We start from the raw sequence: 25,996 nt of genomic DNA, 5'->3' as shown, positions 1-25,996 counted from the left end.
AACAGCAGCAGCACTACAAATGAGTTATTTAATTCAGTCAGTCTGAGAGGAGATGGTGGTGTTGAGAGGTGTTCCATTCTACTAAGCAAACAGTCATTAAAACACTGAAATTGTAAGTACTATGACTAATGACTTTTTAGCAGAAAAAGAAATCCTTTGTAAATACATGGAATTCAAAAGTAATTGTTGGTAATCTCAAAAATGCAACTGGGCACTATCACAAGTAGTGTGACAATAGCATCGTTCAATCTGCATTATGATAGAAAAACAAATGTTAGGGAGTGTGTTGGAGAGGATAAAAAGTAATTCAGGAGGCATCAAGTATGGCTTTGTGTAATGGCCTTTTCTGCAGTGTTGACTATCCAGAAAAGAGTTTTCTGGAATTAAAGTCCAAAGAGCTGCAACAAAAACAGGGGCAGTTCTGAAAAGTTTGGACTGGTTTGTTTCAGAAGATGAATATGTGATAAGACTGAAACAATGAAGCATGTTTCAGAAGCTCAAACAGGACTGTTTCACACAACAGTAATAAGGTGATGTTCAACTTAAACCGAAAACTGGCAAAATAAAATATGGTAGCAGACCTTTGCACAGTATGATGATGACTCTGGAAGGCTCTGACATGATGCATCTGAGTCCAAGGATTCAGCAAAGTTTAGGCAGAGACTGGCCAACTAGTTAGAGTTCACACAAACACCTGGTAATAACAGTTAAGGTTGAGGGTGCTGCAGGTCAGTGTGATGCATGTTGACAGCAAGCTGAGCATGAGTCAACAGTGTGTACAGGCAGCCAGGAAGGCCAACCATGATCTGGAGTGCATCCAGCATGGCATCACTACTTGATTGAAGGAAGCGATTGTCCCACACTGCTCTGTGTGGTGCGGCCTCATCTTGGGCACTGTGTGCAGCTATGTGCACCACATTACAAAAAGGTATAAAACTATCAGAGAGCGTCCAAAAGAGGGCTACAAAGATGGTGGAGAGTACAGAGGGGATGGTGTATGGAGAGCAACTGAGGGCCCTTGGTTGGTTCAGCACAGAGCAGAGGAGCTGAGGGGAGGCCTCATGGTGGCTGCAGCTCCTCACAGGGAGCGTAGGGCAGCGCTGAGCTCTGCTGTGTGTGACAGCAACATGGCCTGAAGGAACGGCATGGAGCTGTGCCAGGGGAGGGCCGGGGGGTAGGGAAAGGCTCTGCCCCAGAGGGTGGTGGGCCTTGAACAGCCTGCCCAGGGCAGTGGGCACGGCCCTGAGCTGCCAGAGCTCACAGAGCATTGGGACACTGCTCCCAGACATTGGGTTTGGATTATGAGTGGTGCTGCGTGGAGCTGGAATTTGGTTCAGTGATCCTTATGGGTCCCATCCAACTCAGGATATTCTATGATTCTGTCGGGAGGGGTATGGTGGCGTACTACAAGATTTATGCCAGCACCAACTGAGGTTATGTTGAAGACAAATGATGAAGAGCTGCCTGCTCTTGGACTTGTGGAAATTTTTGCATATCCTTCTGTGAAGCATCGCATAGGGCTGTGCTGAGAAGCAAGCCTAGAAGCACGGTTCTGCTAAACTTTAAGTAAATTCCTACCTTCATAGATTATAGGCAGTGTAACACTAGGCGTGCTGCCTAGCAGCCTGAGATTGCTACCGCCTGAGCAGAAGAATCTGGGGCTGTTAGCACTTGAATGACCAACGTGAGACGCAATCCAGGCTTTACGAACGAGCTGCAGAGCGTGAGATGGAAACCCTAACACCTTTTTTTGCTGACACTGCGTTCTGTTTGTGTCAGCACGGCAGTAGCGGCAGTGCGAGGCGCTGGATGCAGTGCTGCCGGCCCCAACCCCTTCGGGCCACGCCTGGACCGGCCACGCACCGCAGACTCCATCCGTCTCCCCACCCTCCTTCCCGATTATGTTAATCCGCCGGGCTTTACATATCCCCTCCCAAAGGCCCACCCCCGCTACGAGCTGCCTCGAGCTGTCAGTGCCGCTCCGGCCGCCCGCACTGCCCGCCGGCACCCGGAGCAGCCGCTGCGCGCAGTGAGGCGGTGCCCGGCGGGGGCGGCCGCTGAGGCGCGGTGTGTCCGGGAGGGCGGCGGTGAGCGGCCTCGACTGTTTGGTGCTGGGGGGAGTATCGCCTAGGGAGGAGTTAATGCAGCTAAATTCAAAGTCACAGTTGAGGCTTATAGATACGTAAACGTATATATGTGATTACACATATATTTATAAAGGTGCTTTTGAGGCCGTCATAATGAGAAACCAAGAAATCTCAGCTTGTGTAGGGAATGTTTCTTACAAAGATGTACGGCAGTGTGCAGGCTTTGATGCTGCAGCCGGATCCCGGTGCTTTGGAAAGATTAAACCTGGTCTCCCCAAAGGCAGAGACCCCCAGGCTGCGCCCCCAGCTGCAGGCCTGCAGGCACAGACCATGCACAGCACGTTAAATCCCGCGGAGGAGCACTGTACAGGTATGTCTTGTTGGCTAATATCAGTGTGTTTGCGGTGTGCCCACAGCGAGGGGATTGCTGGGGAATGGGGCAGCGATAATGCAACATGTCTGTGTCTGATGGCCGTGGGATTGGTGATGCAAAGCAGAGCTTGGCTGGCACTAGTTTCGTTATTGCAAGCTCACAGTGTGACAGAAATCTTTGAGTTGCATTCACTTTGAGTAAAGGACGGTGTATGACTGAGGTTCTACCTCCGGAGCACCCCAAAGTTGTTCCTCTGTGTTTCTAGTAGTGCCACTTCAACTCTGTAGCTTTCCAAAGCACTAGGCCTGACAGCAGGGGGAACAGCACTCATGTCCTGACCCCTACACTGATGCACTGTGTCCCGAGAGCTGTGGTCCAGCCTGGCTCCTCTGGGAGCTGCGTGGCCATGGGGATGAACAGCAAAACCCTGTGTCGTTTGGGTAGTGAGGGGTACTGGGAATCAAAAGCAATTCAGATGGAACTCTAATAGTAACATTTGTGAAGATGATGCTTTTAGAAACAAGTACTAGCATTTAGCATGTTTTGCAGGAGATGCTACCAGTCATTTTTAATGAATGAACCAAAGTCAGCAGGAAGAAGTGTGTACATTCAAGGTCTCAGCATGGTGCTGTGACTAACCTATTTCATCATGCTTAGGATAATTAACCAGTTAACTGTCCCCTCTAGTTTGTGCTTAGATTTGAGCACACGTTCTGCCATTTATTTGTATGCCCAAAATGAAGGAATATGTCACAGCCGAACTCTGTGCAATTCAATTTCTGCAACAAATTCTATGCTACTCCATAGGGATTTGTTTGAATTAATATTGGTATAGTGCATTGAAAGTGGTAAAGCTTTATTTGGCAATAGATGTTATTACCCTTGCAGTTACTATTGCAGAGGCTTTTATAAATTATTAAAAATAATTTAATAACAGCACTGGGCTGTTGGAAATGTTTAACAAATAGTTTTTGGTTACATACCTTGGCACAGTTCTGGTATTGCAGCACTGCAAGAATTATGTTGAAGTGATAAGGCTCCCAAAAAATACTTTCTCCACTCAGATGTTTGAAATAAAGCCAACTGGGTTTTCATTTTTCATAGAAATTATGTTAAATATTGCTGGGGGAGGGTATGTTTAATTTGTGTGGTTGGAGTTGTTTAAATGCCTGTTTATGTTTTACAGAAATGAATAGGTGCAACATATGCTGTATTTATAAAAGCTTTTGCAGGCTGTCAGCTGAGTTTCTATGGCATAAGCAAAGTATTTTATTTTTCAAATCTCATAAGGTATGCTGCAAACCCATACTGAAGCTAGGAGCCATAAGAGGAATTTTGGGGTAAAAGAATCCTTTCCACGCTAATCAGAAAATTGTACGTAGATTCTGCAGCATTTAGAAAAGTGACTGAATAGAGGCTGAAAAAGCCTTCAAATGTTAGGGCCCCATTCTGTACAACTCTGCCTAGATGAAGAATTCTCACTGCCATAATTGCTCTCACTGTCACTGAAATTATTTATGTGGATTATAAACTATTAGTATGACAGTGAATGCGCAAGAGTCTTAGCAGTACGGTAGAGCTGTCCTCCCACTTCTCTCCCAGAAGTTTTATTGGCAATAATCAGGTGAACATTTCCCTTCCTCTTTCTGAGTACGAGAAGAACAGAAAGCACTTCTTTGACAATGTACTTGTTGCTGATCCAGACAGGAACGTGCGAGGTTGTTTGTCTGTTCCCAAGCTGTACATACAGGAGTCTGTCTGAGCCCAAGATAAGCAACGTACGTACACTTTATATTTAAAAGACAGTGTCTGAACAGTGTGCAGGGCTGTGTTCAGTGATCTCCTCCTTTGCCACTGAAAGGCAGTCATGTCTGTAGTGCTCACAGACAGGCAGACAAATGTCTGTCATGTATAAAAAATAAATCCAATTCTGACATATATGTTCTGAAAAAACAAAAGTATTTATCCAAAATTTCTTCTCTGCGTGTTTGAAGTACTTTATTTCAGTACTGCTGAAACTCTTTCTTCCGATGAGGTACTTTGGTATGGTTTTGGATCACTCACTGGAAATACTTTCTACTGAAATTTTTGCAAAATGAGAACTTGTTGTGAATATGTTGATTTATTGTCTTTCTTTGGTAGAAGAGTATTCTGAAAGAAAAAATTCAGTTAGCTTACAGGTTGGAAGTGCTACAAAGATCATGGAATACATAGATCATTCATGAAACATGAAAACTTGTTGACTGTACATTAATAGAGGGTTAAATATATATTACATGTCAGTGGGACAAGGTCTCTTCTACCTCTGCGTTTGAAAAACTCTTCTGATTAGTACTGGAGATGTGACTGGATTAGACTTAATTGATTTATAACCTTACTCTATTTTCTGAACTTGTTTTTAGCAGTTCCTGATTTAAACAAACAAACATAAAGAACACAATAATCAGCACATAGGCATAATAGATTTAGATGTAAATAAATTAATCAATCTTGTCTCAAAATATCATAGCAAAAAAAAAAAAGAAAAAGAAAAGAAAAAGCAATTTATTTCTTTTTAAAATCCTTTTTTAAAATCTTGCCGTTACAGCTGGTTTTATTAACTGTGGAAGGAAATGATCTTAATTTTTAAGCAAGTTGTCCGAGAAAGTAGTGAATGTACTTCACAAACAGAACCCAGAACTGTGAAGGATAGTAAGGGGGAATCTAAAAGTAGGTGTGCAGGTCCATATTTACATCTTTGAAGAAGTGACCCAGTTTGCTCAGAGGTGCAGAGCAGCCATGCGCGTGCGTTCCATGGGAGCTCTCAGCTGCTCAGCAGTTGCACAGATGTGCCACTCAGAGTCAGCAAAGGAAATTTTTAGAAGCCTTTTCTGTGCATGTTATGGTAGGTGAATTTTCTTAAGCTGGTGCCTATAGCACTGTTCTGGGACATCCCTATTTTGCCTCATGTCGTCTTCCTTACTTGAGTTTTGGCACAGGGAAGCTTGTTATATAGTGAGGTCACTGAGGGACCTGAGGATTTGGCTGCCAGCCTCGTTGCACTCTCACTTGGCTGTGAAGTGGTTCCATTTTATCTCGCAAAGCTCAGGGAGTATTTATAAAACAGAAACCACAGTTCTGTAGCAGGTTTGTCAAATCCTGTTCGTAGTCAGAAGGTTTTACTGTATTTTTTTTACCTTCTCTTAGATGAAAACAGTCCATCTCTGGAAATACAGACAGACATCTATCAAAAATAGATTAATAATAGTAAATGTACTTAAACATGAGTTGGAGCATGGATAGCAAAGAGTATTTTCTTAATTTGCTCTACTACATATTTTCTCCATACGTGTTTATTTTCTGCTTGACATTGCGGTTTTATTATCTAAAGTATAGGAAGTTTTCTGTGCTTTTAGAGCTTATTATCATATCAGTATACAGTGTAAATTTGATGCTCCGTGAGGTAGTATGGTAATGGACAGATTATCAGTGGGAATAGTAAAATATTTCCTTTTTCTTGAGTGAAACTATGCTAGGTTCTGAATCCATATCTTCTACTTGTAAGCTAGGTCACTGTTACATATCTTTTTTTTCTTCATGTTGCTACAAAATACCAGGAAAAATATTTTGGTTTTGTGTTTATTTCAAGTAATTGCTGTGAACAGTATTATGTTTGTAAATGGCAGAGGTCTTGGTGGTTTTTTTCTTAGTATTTTGGTAATGTGAAATTACATTTGTCAATAAAAACCTCAAAACGCATTAAACCTACTTTTCCTCTAAACTTCTCCCCCAATTACATGTTCCTGCTTAGTTAAGATGTAGTGAAACAAGTAAAATAGAAATGTTGGGTACAAGGTACATGGAAGAATACACTGTTTTTGCTTAACCTCATTCTGTTTGTGTTGTTTCTCCGAAGCCAGCAATCTATGATGTAGCATTTAAATGAAGAAGGATTTCCACTTTTAAATTTGCAAATCACAGTAGTAATGAATAGCTCTAACGATATGAATGTTATGGCATATCAGAGTGGACAGACTTGCTGATGCTGTGCTGTAGCCTTATCTCCCAGCATGATAATATGCTAATCTGATGACACATTTGAATATAGTGGTTTTTGTGTGCTGCGTAACACTCAGTGAGTTGTGAGCAAAAGCTGGACAAAGTTAAAGATTATGTCCATCAACTACTGGAGGTGACATTACTCAGAGATAATTTGAGAAAATGATCTTTGATTAAGAATTTCTTTCCTTTTTTTTTAGCAGTTGTTTTTTGTCATCAATGTAACACCTTTGTTGGAAGTTATGAACTACTCTGTTTTTCAGGCCTTGGATCTGATGAATTCAGTTCTATAGCCAACCTAACCTGAAATACCTGCAGGATTGGCTATTTGTAAAGAGCTATGAAAATAATATATAAAGTTCTGGGAATAGTAAAAGCTCAGAGAAAGTCTGATGGATTCACATTCGGCATTTAAAGAAATCATTGGTACGAAAGCCTTGAAAGAAACAGTACAGACCAGAGAATCCTGCCACCTAACTCGTCAAACGGCACTCAGTTGACAAAGCATTAAAAAAAAAACAACGTTACCCTTAAAAAAGCCAGAAATAAGAACTTTCTGTTGAGAGCACAAATGTGTTTTTATCCTCTAGGAGAGGTTTGTTTGTTTGTTTTTTGCTTTGCTCTGGGAGGAATGAAGCCACAGCACTGACAGGTACTTTTGACATAGGAGTTCAGGATTTTCTTTCCCTGAAAATTGGGAAGAATTGCATTTGGATCCACTCCGTGGTATCTTTAGGTCTCAGAGGACACAGATCATTTTTCTGTTCTCCGTGCAAGATGAAACAACGTAATAATAACGATAAAATTGCCAAAGCTGTCAGCATCCTGCTTTTTGTGCACGTGAAGTTTCTGCAGCTTTATGAGGACAAAAGCGAAAGCAATAGAAGTGAGGAGTGTAACGTCACAATAAAGGCTGAATGACTCCTATGCATGAATAATGCTGGCTCATGGTATGCATGCAAAGTTGGTGAAAGCATTTTTAATGCTATTTCTGGCGTGTCATACTGACTAGTGCTTCCTAGACTTAGGTAGCAGACAATACTCATCTTTCCAAAAATGCATCCTTGCATTTTCTTGCAAAGTCAACTTCAGGAATGCAGTCTTCATCAGAGTTTATGGACTAGTGTGATTTACACATCACCTGCATGTACTGTGCCAAGGCACAGCCCTGAGCAGAGACATGGGGCAGGGCCTAAGCACTGAGTGCCGGGCAGGCATCAGCCCTGAGATCTGCGTGCCTTGTGTGTAGGAGCTCAGGTCAGAGCATTTTCTTCTGCTTCTGAGAGGCACAAGCTGCTGGAGCCAGGAGGCCATGTAGATAAAATCTTAAACATGGGAACTGGGTATTTCTAATGTATCTTCCAGGCATGGGAGTATTTTGAACTTCAAATGCAGAAAACACTATGCCAAGACCTTTCTAATTCAGCTGCTGTAGGGGAACTGTAGTGAAGAAAAGAGAGCCCAGAGTGTGGTGATTATTCATAGGCAGGCCAACAGGTCCTGTGTCTGGACTCTTGGCTGAGACTGGTGTCTTATTCCAGTCCCAGCAGCCAGAGGCAGCCCAACTGGCCTTTTGTTTTGTTTTGTTTTGTTTTGTTTGGTAACTTTTCCAGCAACCCCTTTTATCCAGAAGTACCAAGCCACTGAGAACCAGAGTGACCCAGTGTTAACCAGGCAGCAGTCAGCCTGTGTCTGGCCATGTCCTGTTGGTGAGGAGGAGGAGTGGTGGCTTCAGCCCACCTCATTTTCCCTCCCCGTGTCTCCATGCCTTGGCTGCTGCTGCCTCGTCCTGAGACAGGGCCGGGCCCTGCCTGGCTGGGAGCCCCCAGCCACTGCCAGGAGTGGAGGCTGTAAAAGGGCTTCTTCTTCTCCCAGCACACCGCTGCCAGCCCTGGCAGCAGCAGCCTTAATGCAGAAAACCAAGAAGAAAAATACTAAGTTGCTTGCCAGTGTAAAAATTAGCATGGTGACATAACTGCTGTAACTCCTTGGTTCTGTTATGGTGGTTACTATGACTCCTTGATGCTGTTGTGTGTCAGATCCACAAGTAATTCTGCACTGACTTCTCACTGCAGATCAGCTGTGGGTATTTTGTATTTAGCTAACTGAAAGAGTTGAAATGTAATGGGAAATTGATGTAAAGGTTGTATACATACCTAATGCAAATATACGTTTAAAACTCTGTTACAAGTGGCCTGATTGAGGATCTAGCTGATGAACTGTGTGGAATGCTTTTCTGGAATTAAAGAAAGATTTTCTTTGTTTAGGTAGATGCAGATCAGAACCCAAAGTATGGTAACTGTACCAGCCTCAGCAACCTCTTATTAAATGTACTCAAAGAAAGCTTTCCCCTTGTCTCCAAAAAAGTTGATGGGAAATATCTTTTATGTTTACTACAGTGCCAAAATATGCATATTTTTCTTTAGGAGGTACCATTATATTCTGGCTACACATTTTTCTGTTGGTAATGAAACAGCTGTGAATTTTTCTTCAGTAACTTCTGTGTTTTGAACTGCTACTGTAATTTCATGTAGTTCTATTTGCAGTGAACTTTCCCAATTTGTGCAAAGAGCCTTTTAGTTCCAGCAAAAATTAACTGAGATAGAAAGTCACTTCTTTTTTCACAGCAGTTCACTCTTTGCTAATCCCATGCTTTTGGAGTAGCAAATGTACTTTTAAAAATATTACTAACTTTGAGAGGACTGGGGAGAATATGAAGGTCATGCTTGATTTTTTTGTGTGTGTTTTTTCTTCATTCAAAAGGAGTACAAGTTCTTTTTTTGTATTTTTTTTTCCTTTTTTTTTTTTTTTTTCCTTCCCGTTGAAATACAATTGTTTATGTGAGCCACTCCCCTCTAGTGAATAGAAATGGAATTGCTCCATCTCATGTCATGCCACGGACCACCAGCTGCAAGTGAATAATGGAAGTTTTCTTTAACTTCCAGTGACAGAGAATTATCATTTTCAGAGTTGAACAATGTGATTTTTTTTTCTGCTTTCCCTATTCAGGACAAATCAGATCACAGAGCATATCACATTTGCTAAATTCAGTCATTTTCATGAACATAATTGCAAAATTAACTTCAATAACAGCAAAAATATTAGCTGTTATCGCTGTACCTACAGGTCACTGGCTCTCAATAATAGTGTCATGCTGTTTGCCCCAGGTTACAGACATGCTGCATTTGTTCTAACAACGTTTACTTTTTTTATAAGTGTTGTCAGTATTTGAAAATATAATGATTTAGTGATTTTAACTCTTCTGTGCTAACAGTTGCTTTAATAATCCTTTAAATAACTGATACCAAGGAAGGGTGTTTTGTTCACAGTTAGGTTTGTGAGCCTAAAAAATACAGTTATGCATAAGAGTAACATTTGATCTCTAGGACTTCATGTTTATATGTTGGAGCCGCCAGTACAGGAAAGATGTGGGGCTGTTGGATAGGGTCCAGCGAAGGGCCACAAAGATGATCAGAGGTCTGGAGCACCTCCCCTATGAGGACAGGCTGAGGGAGCTGGACTTGTTCAGTCTGGAGAAGAGAAGGCTGCGAGAAGACCTCATTTCAGTATTTAAAAGGGGATTATAAATGGGAATAGAATCAACTTTTTACGTGGGTAAACAGTGGTAGAACAAAGGGGAATGGTTTTAAGCTCAAGAAGGGAAGTTTAGATTGGATATCGGGGGGAAGTTTTTCACAGAGATCATGGTGAGGTGCTGGAACAGGCTGCCCAGAGAGGTTGTGGATGCCCCATCGCTGGAGGTGTTGAAGGCGAGGTTGGATGGAGCCCTGGGCAGCCTGGTGTTGTACCAGATCTGGAGGTTGGTGGCACTGACTGTGGCAGTGGGAGTGGAACTTGACGATTGTTGGTGTCCCTTCCCACACATGCCATTCTATGATTCTATGATTCTATGTTGTACTCACATATTAAAACTAACATGAGATATTCTCTTCCCTAAAGCATAAAGAATAGGCAGTGTGAACCTGTTTCCTTGCTCTCCTTTTAGGATCATTTTCATCTAAGATTCCTGCATTTTCCTGAGAACCAGAGATGCAGTTCTCTCTTCTTCTTAAGGCACAGCACAGGAATGTATGCCTCTTGTCTTGTCCCTGTGAACATTTGTTGCAGTGAGAAGTAACACAGTTATAAACCGGAAAATAATATGAAGACCAGGATGGAAATGATGAAAGAAATAGACAGAGCTTTTGACAAACAACCATACTGAAATACAGCATGCGATACATGCTGAGTCATTCTTAGTATCAGCATTATGAATTGGACAAAAATGATGTGTCTTGAAGTAAGGAAAACAAACAGTGAGTGTGTGTATTTTTCAAGCCTTCTAGTATGGTGACATTTTAGTTCAGTCACTGCATACTCACTGTGATTTGAGTTTGGTCCCCTTTCTGCTGTGTTACTCATTTTTCATGTTGATTGCTGAACATAGTTTCATATATTCATATATACTGAATTAAGGAAGCATCATGCGTAAGTGCGTAGAGGAGCTTTTGATGGCTCAACACACCAGATTTTGTGTTGTTTGCGAAGTAGATGTATTTCCTTTGTTCTATTTGATAAATAAATAGAATCATAGAATCATAAAATGGTTTGGATTGGAAGAGACCTTTAAGAGCATCTAGTTTCAACTCCCTGCTATAGACAGGGACTCCTGCCTCTAGACCAGGTTGCTTAGAGCCCTGTCCTGCCTGGCCTTGAATGCTTCCAGGTAGGGGGCATCCACGACCTCACTGGGCAACCTGTTCAAGTGTCTCACCAGTCTCACAGTAAAGAATGTCTAACTAATATCTATTCTAAATCTACCCTCTTCCAGTTTAAAGCCTTTTCCCCTCATCCTGTTGCCATCTGCCCCTGTATGAGCTGCACTCAGCCTGTACTTGTAGGGGAGGTGCTCCAGCCTTCTGATCATCTTTGTGACACTCCTCTGGACCCGAGCCAACAGCTCAGTGTCCTTCTTGTGCTGGAGTCCCCAGAACTGGATGCAGTACTCCAGGTGGGGTCTCACGAGAGCACAGTAGAGTGGCGGAATCACCTCCTTCGACCTGCTGGTCATGCTTCCCTTGATCCAACCCTGAATACAGTTGGCCTTCTGGGCTGCAAGCACACATTACTGGCTCATGTTGAATCTTTCATTAACCAACACTCCCAAATCTTTCTCTTCAGGGCTTCTCTCAAGCCATTCTCTGCACAACCCATATCTGTGCTTGGTATTGTCCCAGCCCGGATGCAAGACATTGTGCTTAGCCCTGTTGAACTTCATGAGATTGGCATGGGCACACCTCTCAAGCTTGCCCAGATCCCTCTGGATAGCATCCCTTCCCTCTAGTGTGTCAACTGTACCACTCAGCTTAGTGTCATTTGCAAGCTTGTTGAGACTGCACTCAGTCCCAGTGTCCATGTCACCTACAAGGATGTTAAATAGCACTGGTCCCAGCACCAATTCCTGAGGCATGCCACTCATCACAACCAGTCTCTACTTGGACACTATGCCATCACTGCAACCCTCTGAGTGCTACCATCCAGCCAATTCATAATCCAGCAAGTGATCCATCCATCAAATCCATTTTTTTTCCAGTTTAGTGATCAAGATGTCATGCAGGACAATGTCAAATGCTTTGCACTAGACTAGGTAGATGATGCCAGTTGATCTTCCTTTATCTGTCGATGCTGTAACTTCATTATAAAAGGCCACCAAGTTTGTCAGGCATTACTTGCCATTGGTGAGCCATGTTGGATACCACCAGTCTCCTCATCTTTATTTTCCATGTGCCTTAGTAGGGCCTTCAGGAGGATCTGCTCTGTGATCTTGCTAGGCACAGAAGTGAGACTGTGCCTGGCAATAAATAAATACAGAGTCTATATTTAATATTTTACTCTCGTAAGAGTGTAGAAGATAACCACTTGTTAAGTAACTGCCAGCATCAATTCCTCTGGAGCTGATCACAGCAAAAAGTCTTTTTTTTTTTTTTTTCTCTGAAAAAAAGATAGAGCAAGCAAGCACTCAAGCACTGTGCAGAAATTTATACACAGGTTTTGGTGCCTCATGCATACATTATGAATCAACAATGTAATGTCACTGAGATATCAGGGGAGAGCTGACATAACAGATGGGAAAACAGTAGTAATAATGGCACATATATGATGATTAATAATTTTTCCATTCTACTCAGCACTACTGAGGCTTCAGCTGTGTTTCTTGCACTGTCTCAGTTGATTGAATTTGCATCTGGCATTGGAGTCCAGAGGAGAACAACTAAAATGATATTTCGAGCGTATGATTTTAAAGGCAGAGTGAAAGAATTTTTAGTTTAGGAGAGAATAAAAGTGAATTGAGACTTTAAAGACACCTGTGAGTGCTTTGAAGAAAGGAACACGTTGTTTCCCAGCCCACTGAGAATATGCTTAAATGCAGGAAGAGGAATGCCAGACTTGACGTTAGAGAAAATTTCTGATGACAGTTCTGACATGAATCATTTTCCATGTCCAGTGTGTATAACTGAACATTGACTGGGAAGGCTGTAGAGTCTCCTTTATGACAGAGTTTCAGGAACGTGTTAGGTATTAGGCATTCATTTGTCAGGAATGACAGAGGTATAGCTGATGTATTAGAGAAACTGGATGTCTCTCCTGAGGGCCATTTCTGTTCTGTGATTTCAGAGTGAAAATAAACACTCTGATATCGTAAGAAACAAATTTGAGAAAGCAGTCCAGAAGAGAGGAAAGGTGCTTGCTAGGGGAACAAGAAAATACTCATGCTGCACAAGTAGAAGTGAATGTTACTCTGAACAGGAGCAGAAGCTCTCAGGCTCTTAGTACACAGTCCCAGTATTAAAATAATGGGAGAGATGGTCCAAATTTATATCCATCAAAAATAAAGGGAGCATGCTTTTTAACTTCATAGGGGCATAAGCACAAACTTTGCACAGGACATGAGGGGAAGAGAACATGTATTTTCCAGAGTTAGTACTTGGTGATATCTAAAAACGGGTATGTCATTACTATTATGGAGTCCCCTAAAACTTATCTGGTATCCAGATGGAAATCCACTGTGACCTTTAAGTTTGCTTACACTACAAAATCAGACATGTTGTTTGTAAAGGCTAAAGGAGATTCTTTCTTTTTAACTAAAAGAGGTATGAAAATACCAAAGCCAAATCCTGTGGCCTTCAGTTAGGTAAAACTCATACTGGGATTTGTGGGACTAACTCTTTTATTTTTAACTATGGACACTGCTGTACATCATTGCAGCTTTTTGGTTTCTTCATCTCTAACAAAAAATGTTTTGCTTATTAGCACATAGCACTTTAAGAACTATGGTTGATAAGGTGAACCTCTATTATGGGATTGTTATTAAAAAATATCTCTTTTCCAGAGAGATCAGTGCTTGCCCAGCCAAGATTTGTGTTTGGAAAAAAGGACCGCCCTTTGAAGGTAAAAACTTTAACTTCTGTTTTGCATCATTGATAAAAGAATACTGGAAATGAAGATTCTATAGACAACAATCCTAGCAGTAATAAAAGATTTTAGCCCAGGATAAGGCTTGCAGTAACTGAGAACTAAACAGAAAAAGGAAAAGAGAAAATACAAATGAGATTGCTTTTAATACACGTATGTTGGACTGATATACTTTATGACCTACTCTAGAAAATGGCTGCTCTATTCTCCTTGACCTTCCCACACTTATATTTTTTTTTTCCAGCGGCCTGCTGAAGATCCAGTTTGCAAAGCTGAAAATGGTAATAACAACCTCACAGAAGTATAAGTATACTCAGAAGTATAAACCTTATATAGTATAAACTATATAAACCTCACAGAAGAAGTATAATAATACACTGATATATTCATAGGGTCTGACTGGAAAGACAGTTTGGAACTGGAAAGTGTGTATGGAACTTTATTTTGTATGAACTGGGACAAATGCCTATTAGTAGTCTAAGGTTACATGGGATGTTGAGCTACCTTCTATGTCCTAATATGTATGTTCTTGTCTTACTTCAAGAATTCCTCTTAGCATCTTACCTCTCACATTCACCAGAAAGTAAAACTACAGGAAGCCCTGAAAAGAGTCCAAGTCTATTCAACAGCAACATTTGCTCTTAACTGCCCTTTTCTATTTGTTGAACCTATAGTATAAAGCATCTTATCATTCTTAGTGTCCTCCAAGCCTGTGGGCCATGATCTGATTGCAATGGCTTAATTTTAGGTCCCCTGAAATTAGTAGAAAACTCCCTAGGGCTTCCTGCCAGGTGCTAACAGAGATGCCAAGACCCTGTTTTACTTTTATATACTGTCTTAAGACTGTTCTGTAAATTATTCCTAAAATTTATTGTGTTCAGGTTTTGATTCTGTATCATAACACTGTGCTGAAAACACCTGCCCATCAGTCCCTGCAGGAAATTATATTTGCCTTTCTCTAGATTTCATCTGTTCTTCCAAAAAACGTGCAAGATCATCATCTTTTGCTTTCCAGAAGTCCATCTCAGAGTCTAACAGAGGTATGCTGTTTAGGTCCTGTCATGCTATAATAACTGTAGTTTTGTACTCTTGTCTGCTAAGTAAGTGAAGGTGTTTTCCTGTCCAATAATTGTTTCTGCATGGTAGAAATGAAAACTTAAACATTTTTATAAACTTTCATGGTAATTTTCAATAAATGCCTCTTGAAATGAAAATACATTATTTTTCTGTATTAACATAATATTACATAAATACTTAAAAATGTATATATATCTTAATTTTCCTTGATGAGCTCAAACAGTCAGTAGAAGAAGAGTGCTAGACAGGAATGTGATGCCCTGGTTGTGGAAGAGATTGTTGTTCCTTAGGCAATTCCTGAAAATGTGAAGCAATTTTCAGAAGGACTTCTCTTTTCATCTAACTGGCAGGTGACCTCAAAGTTCCTTTGAGGACTGTGTTTTTCTTCCGTGACATCCAGGAGAAGTGCACACAAGTCACTGAAGGCTGTTAAGCAGTAGGACTGGTCACTTTATTATAGTATTTATTTAACATAGGAGTGGGATCACGAAGTTGCTTCAGTATTTATGTATTACTATGTGTGAACAGTATTTTTGTTTAGTTCTGTGACAAACCTGAACATAGCTAAAAGGATTTAAGATAACCTAGGTTGGGTTCATGCTAAAAATTACACTGAGATCATGTACAAAACAAACAAACAAACAAAAAACAGAGGGTAGAAATTTTAGAGTATATCTGCATCAAAATACGAAGTAGGATGCAAAATGAAGCTTAGTTCTCTTGGTTATCCACAATATTAACTGATCTCTTACTCCCTGCTTCTGTTTTGAACGTTACCAGCTGTCTCTCTCAGACAAAACCACTGTAGAGTAGGCTAGATGTAAGTTTATCTGAGCCAGGCTGTGCTACTTGGCCTCACAGATGTCTTCAGTTCAGCAGTATAGACATAACCTAGCAGTATACTTCAGAAAATGGTAGATAGCAGAAAATAATTTATTCTGCTGTCAATTAGGACATGACATCAATTTGTCTAGCTTTAAAATTAATCTTGTTTTGCTCCAAATAATAATTTCATTTTATTATTCTTTCAGATACAACACTTGCTGAGAAAAGAGGGAGATCATCTTCCTTTACCATTCTTCCTAGGTTCCCTCCCTCCCAGCCAGGTAAGTAAGAAAAAAAAAAGATAACAATATATATTTACATAGAAAAAGCATATATTACCTAAAATAAAGAGGTGTACAGAACTGCCTTTCTACAGAACAGGGACAGAGCTGGACAGGACTGGGCTAGGCTGCTATTTGGAGAGAAGAAGGAAATATGTTAGGAGGGTTGGCAGCTCAGTAGAAGAAATGTTTTTTGCATTTGGTTTTAGGGAATTCTGCAATGCTGGGGAGGAATCTTTGAATGAGTTGCAAATAGACGTTTTATTATGTTGGTACAAATAGTAACTGAAAAACCAAAATTGAGTTAAAGTAATTAAATAATGTAGTTTTCTTGCAACTTAATGGTTGTTGTTCCTGTACATGTGTCATTTTTTTTTGTCCCAGGAGCCTGTCTTTGATCTGACTAGTGACATTTTGAGCATTCTCTCATTTCTTTATACTGGAGAAGACAGAGTGAGTGGACTGAAATCTTAAGTCTGTCCTGTCAGGAGCAGATCTTTGACAGACTTTGGCATGTGGGATTTCTGAACAGTCTTGCCAGGACAATGTTACAGCAACAAATGACATTCTTCCTGTGATGAAAAAGCAGTGATCATGCGTAGAGTATCTATTAGTTGTGTACTTTTACAGGATATGCTATATGATTGCTATTACTGACATGTTTCTGGTTGTCATTTTTTATCCTCGTAAAAATGGTGAAACTATCAGTAGTGCAATGCCATCATTGTAGTAAAAAAGCCTTTTTATGGGAACAAGGGCAGGGTACAGTAATCTCTTCCTACGTTCTCAGGTCTCATTTACTCACCTTAGAAAATCATTAGATGGAACCAGATAGTGCTGCTATTTCAATGGCTTTGCTTACTAGCAGCACCTGGTTTTAAGAGCTGAATATTTTCAGAGATAAATGCATCTGTTAATGTTCAAAAGACTTTTGTCTCTGGCAGAGCCAGAAACCCCATGGTACTTGCTGTGCCTAAGTCAGTAACAGTTGTTCAGATGGATAGGTTAGGATACTGCTCAGACGCTATCAAAGTGAGGAGGACTTGCAGAAACACTGATTAATCATTTAAAGTTTATCATTATTTGTTAATCAAATTTAAATTCCTTATTCATAGCAAAGAACAACAACATATTCATGACCTCAGCTCCTCTTCGACGAAACATTGACATCAAAAGTACAAAAGAAGGTAATTGTCATTGCAGTCTTCATTCACTGTATCTCCGCAAATACATTGTTAATGGATTCAGAAAAGATAAAATTGAGAACTGTACTGTAAGATGAGTAGTATGCTAATTGCCTTTATGAGGTTTATGATTTATTTATTTGATGGTGTAGATATTCCCCGAGCTCGTGTCTGAGGTTCTGCTTTGACTATTTAATTCCTCAATGGAATGAATGTAATCTTGAATAGTGAAATTCCACGTTTCTAATACATGACTGAATAGGGATAAAACTCTAGTCTTTGAGAAGGCAGTGAAGTGCCTTCTTGGCATCTGCATTGGCAAGTGCGTGATTGAAAATGAAATGCCAGAAGGCAGTATTGATTTGTTTGGTCCTAAATGTGTAATATATGCATATGTATTTAGGTCCAAACATAGCTTTCGGTTTTAAATATCTTCTATTTAGATATACATATGTAGTGCATTACCCTTTTATCCTGGTAGGGTAATGGGGTGTAGAGACATGCAGAGTTGTGTTTTAAAGCAATTGAGATTTTTTAGAATAAGTACTAAGGAAACAGTAACAATAGAAGTAATTTGAATAAACTTTGATGCTTTCAGCTAATGAGACAAAACACATAGGTATTAACTGAATGTGGAGAAAATGTCTCTGTTTCAATATTTTGTCTTTGTATTTTGCAAGGATCCTTGTCAGAAAGTCAGTTGCGGAATGTTATTAGACCTGCCATTTTACAACCCCCACAAGCCCTGACCTGTCCTGAAAATCCCGTAGTGTCTCTAGTGACTAAGAAACAAGCACATATTCAGGTAAAAAGAGAAGTAATTTTACTGACAAAAATATGTTTGGAGCTCAATCAAATGATAAAAAAAACAACAAAACAAAAGCATGGAGCTCTCTAAAGCAGTTCAGTATTCCACTGCATGAGTTTCAAGGAGGTTCCTCTATCAGTTTGAGGGGAATCAGTGGAAACTGCTAAACCAGTGCTGTTTTAAAAAAAACATGTCTTCTTTGCAGTCTAACACAACTTTCAGATATCGGAGTTCTGTGGGCAAATGGAGTTTGGGGATTTTCTGGATTCTTTGGTGTATTGATTAAGGGTGCTGGCTGAGTATACAGCAGGAGGAAGCTTTTACCAACTACCACATATATCAACCTCAGTGACTCTGGATTTCTTGCAAACATGTTTGTAACAGAAAATAAGCTTGGATTGATTAATTCATCCAGTTTTATTATTTTATTTCTAGTTATCTGAAAACAACTGTTATTCCTCACCTGAGAATCCAGCAAATTCCAAAACAGCAGTGAAGTCATCTATTACTGAGAATATTTCTAGCTCTAAAACAGCACGGTAAGTTTGATTATTATATTTGTACACCATTTGGTTACTTAGTGTACGGCCTGCCCTTTTGTCCTGCATGTCTAAGCCTATGCTGTCCAAATCCACACTGTACTCACTGGTATTTGTGTGTGGTGCCAGGATTTGTGGGTGTTGACAGGAGTTCCATATGCCATATGGAATGGAATCCCGCCAGGAAACAGTTCATTTCTCATTAGCAACTCCCAAGCCAGAAACTATTTTGGTTCACTATCTCATGCAGCTTTGTCAGTTCAAAATATATCTTGGTTTTGAAAGTTTATAGTCATGCTTGTGTCCCTTTGGAGAACCCTATTTTGATTATATAGCTGCCCATTTCATAAACAGATTTGCCAATATATGTAAGCATATCAGACCCAGAACTCAGGAAGAAAAGCATGCAGTACCATCACTGAATAAAGCAGCCAATATGCTATGTCTGTACAAATGCCAGAATTAGTGGCATGAGTGACTAGCTGTGATGACTGCAGTGGAGTAGCATCTTTGTGCAGACTTGGATTGTCCAGGATGAACTTCTGAATTTCTGCATGAGGAAGCTGACTTCTTTGGATTGGGACCATCACCTCCCTGTATAACAGAAAGAAATCATATCAGTGTGAAAGTGGGCCCTTGATTTACTCATCTCTCTCTGAAGTCTGGCTCATGCAAATACTAATGACCTTTCAGTCATTAGCTAGTGCAGACAGGTTATTTTGCATGAATAATGCTTGCTAATGGTGGATGACAGTTTTTTACTTAGAAGTTGTGAGCACCAGGAATATACCTGAAATACCTGGTGAGAGAACACTTCAAAATTGTTAGAGTTAAGGTAGTATGGTTAGGTTGTGGTTGGACTTGATGATCTTTAAGGTCTTTTTCAACCTGAGCAATTCTATGGTTCTATTATTTAATTGCTAAGGCCACAGCCAGTATATTTTTGATGTTGCATCCTTTCTCCCTCCCACCCAAAGGGGGCAGAGAATATGATGGAACGATAGGTAAAGAATCCCACACACAAACTTGGGATGCCAGACTTTAGAGGAGATGAGGGATTTTATATGCACAGACAACTTAGATTCTTAGTCTTTATCAACAAGAAGAGCATTATTAAAGCAGAGATGCACAGTGGTGATTTTGGAAGAACCAGCCCCCTCTTTTCAATTACAGTTAATGCTGTGATGAAACCCTGTGAGGACAAGATGGAGCCACACAACATACTGGATTTTTAGGAGATTTGGAATGATAGTAATGCATATATTAGAAAAGCTAAAGGAAGACACTATCTTCAGATCAACTGATACCAATATTCCAAATCCACTTATCCTCTGACACCTGCACAGTATCTAGGAAGGGACAACTGAGTGGCTATCTCTTCTGAAGTAGATGAATAGAGAAATGCTTTGCTGTGTTTCAGTACTGACAAGTTACTGGACTTGAAAGTTCTTACAGTGTTTATTTTCTTTTCATTTTTAAGAGGGATTTCTCATCTGCTTGGTGTATTCTGTGCCTGATTAGTTTGGTGTATCAGAACTGTGGTAAAATGTTGAGTTTATTGCCAAGCTGAATATTTATTTAAAAATGACCAAGTGCATGCTGTTCTTCCAGCATTACAGGGGGGTGTTAGTGCCATTCTTCTGATCTGTATAAGGTGCTCATTTCTTTAAAATATTTCATTAAAATCTTTTTCTGACATAGCTCTTTATTCACAGTAACTTGACAGATATTCAAACAAACAAATTTATTAAAATCCATATACATGCTAAAAAGTAGCAACCAATGCAGCCAAGACTTGCAGATTACTAAGTAAAAAATCTTGTAAGTTTGTTTTTAATTATTAATCATGGTGAAGGTATTGACATTCATGTACATTAAAAAAGAAAAAAGAAAGAAAAAAAAGGAAGGAGACTCAATAGCAGTTGAGCAATGCTGCCTGCTGATGTCCTGTTCTGTCATTCTTCTTCTGCTTGTTCTTCTCCATGTAATGCAGTTCTTTAGAGTGATGAATGAAAATGGTTTCTTAGTCCTCCATAGTTGCTGTGGCTGCCCACATCCCATTTCTAGCAGTTCACTTTCCTGAACTGGCTATAGCTTAGAGCAATTCGTTGAGTTTCTTGAGTCTGATTATGAAATCAGTAATTACATTAGATTAATTAAAGTGATTGTTATTAATATTAATTATGAACACTGAAAATTATTAAAAGTATTAAGTAAAATATTATTTAAGAAGGAAATAATTTCTTAAGTGACAAATACAGTGCTGGGAAAATGCAGGCTTTTGGTGATGTATTGGGTTTTCACAATGATTTGCTTGAAAATATGCAGGGGGTCAGGGCCAGCACTAGAACTGGCAACTCTGGACATCGAGAAGAGTCAGCTGAGTACCTAGATCTGCTTCTGTCTTTCCAGGGTGCTTTCCAAGTTTCTCCTACTCTTCTTTATTCATGGTAATTCCCTGGATTCAGTGCCTCCGTTTTGCATCTCCATGGCAACATCATCCATGGCACGTTTTGTTCTTGCCCTGCAGCAACATGAGGATATTAGGGTTTTAACGAGTGTCTCAGGCTGGTACTTCCAATCTAAGGACAACTAGAAAAATTCTGTACAGATACATTTTTTCTTAAATTTCTCAAAACACACAAAATCCATTTAACACATTATTTGTTTGAGACAGTGCCCTGGCTTCTGTTTTTTTAGCTCTTCTGGAATGCTGTCCTTATTGATTTGCTAGTGCAGCAACCTGGAAATACCAGATGAAATCTTAGGATAGATATTGATTGCAATTCAGTGAAATTTTGTGGAGAATTTTCTTTACTAAAGGATAAGAAAGTCGTTAGCTTAGCAGAGCTGAGTACAGGGAAATGACCATTTCTCTGATCCTGCTGGCTACACTGCTCTCTATACAAGTCAGGATGCCACTGACTTTCTTGGCTACCTGCGTGTACTGCTGGCTCACGTTCATCTGAGTGTCAACCAACACCCCCAGGTCCATTTCTTCCACGCTGTCTTCCAGCCACTCTGCTCCGAGCCTATAGTGCTGCCTGGGGTTGTTGTGGCCAAAGTGCAGGAACTTGTTCTTGTTGAACATCATCCCATTGGCCTCATCCCACCAACCCAGCTTGTCCAGATCCCTCTGTGAGGCCTTCCTACCCTCAGGCAGATTGACATTTCCTGCCAGCTTGTTGTCATCTACAAACTTACTGAGGGTACGCTCAATCCCCTTGTCTTGGTCATCAATAAAGAAACTGAAAAGGACAGGCCCCAGTATGAACCCCTAGGGAATACCACTCGTGACTGGTCACCAGCTGGATTTAACTCCATTCACTACCACTCTCTTGGTATGGTCCTCCAGCCAATTCTTTACCCAGCAAAGTATGTACCTGTCCAAGCCACAGGCTGCCAGCTTCTGTGGGAGAATACTGTGGGAGACAGTGTCAAAGGCTCTGATGAAGTCTAGGTGAACTGTGTCAATAGCCTTTGAGAAGCACATCTGATTAGTTAAGCAAGACCTGCCTTGAACCCATACTGGCTGAGCCTGATCCCCAGATTGTACTGCACATGCCTTGTGATCTGAATCAGAATGATCTGCTCCATAACCTTTCCTGGCACCAAGGTCAGGCTGACAGGCTTGTAGTTCCCCAGACTCTCCTTATGGCTTCCACCTTCTTTTAGGTGGAAGTCACATTGGCAAGCTTCCAGTCCTCTGGAACCTTTCTGGTTGACGAGGACCATTGATAGATGGTGGAAAGTGGCTTGGCTATCACCTCTGCCAGCTCACTCAGCATACCCTAGGGTGGATTCCACCTGGCCCTATGAACATGTGACAGTCCAGGTGGAGTAGTAGGTCCCTAACTGTTTCCACGTGATTAGTGAGGGGAGTTTATTTTGCTACCCATCCCAGATTTTCAGGCCAGGGGATAGAGTACCCTGAGGATTACTGACTTTTAAAGATAGGTGTAAAGACGGCATTGAGAACCTTAGCCTTTTCCCTATCCTCTGTGGTCAGGTTCCCTACTGCGTCCAGTAAAGGATGGAGATTCTCCTTAGCCATCCTCTTACAATTAATATATTTGTAAAAATGTTTTCTGTTCTCTTTTACAACAGTGGCCAGGTTGTGTTCAAGCTTAGCTTTTGCCTTTCTAATTTTCTCCCTGCATATCCTAACAACTTCTTTGTACTCTCTCTGAGTTGCCAATCCCTTCTTCCACAGGAGGTAGATTCTCTTTTTCTCCTGGAATCTCAGAAAAAGCTCCCTGTTCATCCATGCCAGTCTTCTTGCCTGCTAGCTCATCTTATGGCACAGGGGGAGAGCCTGCTACTGCTCCTTTATGATTTTCCTCTTGAGGAACATTCAGTCTTCCTTGACCCCTTTACACTTCACAACTGACTTGCAAAGGACTGTTCCTACCAGTGTCCTGAACAGTTCAAAGTCTGCCCTCTGGATGGCCTAGGTAGCAGCTCTGCTGACCCCCCTCCTCACTCCACCAAGAATAGAAAACTCTACCATTTATCGGTTGCTCTGCCCAAGACAGCTAATGACCTCCACGTCTCCCCACCATTCTTCTATTTATGAACAGCAGGTCTAGCAAGGTACCTCCCCTTTTAGGCCCTCTTACCAGTTGCCTCGCAAAATTACCTTCCACACACTCTAGAAACATCCTAGAATGCATCTTCTGTGCTGTATTATACTTCTAGTATATATCAGAGAAGTTGAAGTCCCCCTTGAGAACAAGAGCTGCTGATCACATAATTTCTACCAGCTGCTCGTAGAACTCTTCATCCATCTCTTCATCCTGGTTAGGTGGTCTACAACATAACCCCACCAGAATGTCAGCCTTGTTGGCCCTCCCTCTGATCCTTACCCATAGAGACTCAATCTTGTCGTTGCCATCCACAAGCTCAGCAACACTGAAACTCTAATAAAGAGAGCCACAGCATCACCTCTCCTTACTCACCCATCCCTCCTGAATTTCTTATGGCCACACATTGCAGCATTCCAGTCATGGAATCCCACCATGTTTTGGTAACGGCAACTAGGTCATAGTTTGCTGCACAACAGTTTCTAGCTCCTCCTGATTGTTGCTCTCACTGCTTGTAATGTTGTAGATGTTCTTCAGCTGAGCCATTTTCATCACCTTCAGCCCCATAATTGTTTCCCCAGGCTCATCTCTAATGAGCCTCCTTTTAACTCCTTCCCCCTTCATAGCTAATTTTAAACCCTCTCAACAAGCCCTATCAGTTCCTGGGCTAGATCATCAAAATTGTAGCAACAAACCCAACTTATTAACAGAAATATGCTCTACATGATGTGTCACCAAGCCCTCCCAGGTGAGATAAATGCTCACAAATAGCCTTGATGAGTGATGATGAAATGTGCAGCTTGTGTCAGAACATCAGATTGTCTTCCTGCCAAAAATTCCTTCTGGAACGTAAAGGGACAAGAATGGTTTTGAATTTGACATCACGAGATACAGCTCTACAATAAAGAAGAACCACCTATAGGGACTGTTGTCAAAAAATGCTAGCAGGAACAACTTATGCACAAGGAGTTTACTAGAACATTTTTAGTGAATTTTATGGGAAAAACGAAACAAAACAAGATCATGTTGATTTTAAATGGCTATGTAGCTAGAACTCTATGTAGCTAGAACTCACAACTCTATTTATACTAGAATATTCTTGAATGTGATCCCAAGTAATGTGCTTACTACAAGTTGTGACTCTATCACTACTAAATAAAGTATTCACCTCCTTAAAACCTCCTGAGAGTCAAGAGGCTAACTGGATGGCAGTGCAAAAAATATTAATGTTTTTACCTGGAAAATCAGAGTCACTGAGAAGAAAAAAGGTGAGGGAAGTGTTTTAATGTAGCTTCTGCCAAAACCAGTCACCCACAAGGAACTCCAGATCCTCGCTGTAAAGGAATTTATCTGCAGCATGAAATTTTCTCTCAAATTTATTTCCCCAAACTGTAATTGACCAACATGGCAGGACTGCAAGTATTTACTTTTCTTCACTTCTCATGGTAAATTTAACTGTAGAACAGGCCATTAAAAACCGTAAAAGTCTTCCTTTCCTGTTTTAGTTATACGTTTTCATAAGCCATGTGCTATACTATGTCATGTTGTATCATGAGCTGGCAACGTGCACTTGCAGCCTAGAAAGTCAATCATATCTTGGGCTGCATCAAAAGACTCATGGTCAGCAGGTAAACAAAGATGACTCTCCCCCTCTACTCCTCTCTTGTGAGGCCCCTTTTGGAGCTGAATACATCAGCTCTGAGACACCAAACACAAGAATTGCATAAACTTCATGGAGTGAGTCCAGAGGAGGAATGCAGAAATGATCAGAGAGCCAAAGCACCTTTTCTGTAAAAGCAGGCTGAAAGAGTTGGATTGTTCAGTCTAGAGAAGAGAAGACTCCAAGGAGATCTTACTTCAGGTTTCCAGCACTTAAAGAGGTCCTACAGGAATAGTAGACTCTTTACCAGGGTACGTAGCAATGGGTTAAGGAGTAATAATTCTAATCTAAAAGAGGGCAGATTTAGGTTAGACATTAAGAAGAAATTCTTCAGTATGATGGTGGTGAAACGCTGGAACAGGTTACCCAGAGAAGCTTTGGATGCCTCCTTCCCTGGTAATGTTGGACGCAGCTTGGAGCATGGTGGCCTAGTGGAAGGGGTCCCTGTCAATGACAGGAGGGTTGGAAATAGATGATCTTCAAAGGTCCCTTCTAACTCAAACTGTTCTTTGATTCTACAGTACTACTGCTCTGCGAAACTTTTACATTTTTACAGTATTCATCTGATTGATGAAGAAGTTTTTTTGTTTGTCTGTAATAATATAAGATGTGGTGGAGTAAATTTATGAACTTACATTCTTGACTGAGTAATATATTTGTTTTATTTAAGGAATTTGTATTCTTTAAATAGTTCTAAATTACATCCTTATTTTGTTCGCACAGAAGTCAGTTGTTAGAAGACAGAAGTGTTCTAAGCAGCAGCAATTCTGATTTTGTGTTTGGAGAAAACATGGTTGAGAGAGTTGTGGTAAGATCTATAAATTCTGGCACACTTTTTGTTAAGATTAGCATTCTTAAGAATATGTTTTTTTTCAGAGATTTATTCTTTTTAGCTCCTTGTGTTCTTTTTGAGATATGAGTAAACATATTCCAGTTGAAGACAAAATAACTATTTTCTGTAGGAAGGGTAGGCATCCCTGTTTTACCATCCTACATAAATACTCCAATTACAAACCTGTAACAGTATGCAATTTTCTTTTGCTAATTTCTTGACCTGCAAAACAGCTG

The 25,996-nt window shown here is 40.6% G+C and overlaps 1 protein-coding gene across 5 annotated transcripts in view; it reads left to right on the top strand.

Moving 5' to 3' along the window:
• The window catches only part of RANBP3L (RAN binding protein 3 like), a 50,969-nt gene that overhangs the window by 8,528 nt on the left and 16,445 nt on the right, over nucleotides 1–25,996 (top strand). For 4 of the 5 annotated variants that reach the window (XM_015277518.4, XM_015277517.4, XM_040656527.2 and 1 more), the window contains exons 1-9: nucleotides 1,976–2,457; nucleotides 13,889–13,947; nucleotides 14,216–14,252; nucleotides 14,934–15,011; nucleotides 16,080–16,154; nucleotides 17,270–17,341; nucleotides 18,019–18,143; nucleotides 18,582–18,685; nucleotides 25,652–25,736. In XM_015277518.4, the coding sequence (XP_015133004.1) occupies nucleotides 2,241–2,457; nucleotides 13,889–13,947; nucleotides 14,216–14,252; nucleotides 14,934–15,011; nucleotides 16,080–16,154; nucleotides 17,270–17,341; nucleotides 18,019–18,143; nucleotides 18,582–18,685; nucleotides 25,652–25,736 (852 nt within the window). In that variant the 5' untranslated portion in view covers nucleotides 1,976–2,240. Of the gene's footprint in view, nucleotides 1–1,975; nucleotides 2,458–13,888; nucleotides 13,948–14,215; nucleotides 14,253–14,933; nucleotides 15,012–16,079; nucleotides 16,155–17,269; nucleotides 17,342–18,018; nucleotides 18,144–18,581; nucleotides 18,686–25,651; nucleotides 25,737–25,996 lie in introns of those variants that run through there. The other variant, XM_046905581.1, reaches the window with a different exon arrangement.

This window comes from Gallus gallus, chromosome Z (genome assembly GCF_016699485.2).
Source record: "Gallus gallus isolate bGalGal1 chromosome Z, bGalGal1.mat.broiler.GRCg7b, whole genome shotgun sequence".
Lineage (NCBI taxonomy): Eukaryota > Metazoa > Chordata > Aves > Galliformes > Phasianidae > Gallus > Gallus gallus.
This window is presented reverse-complemented; position numbering and strand designations above follow the sequence as displayed.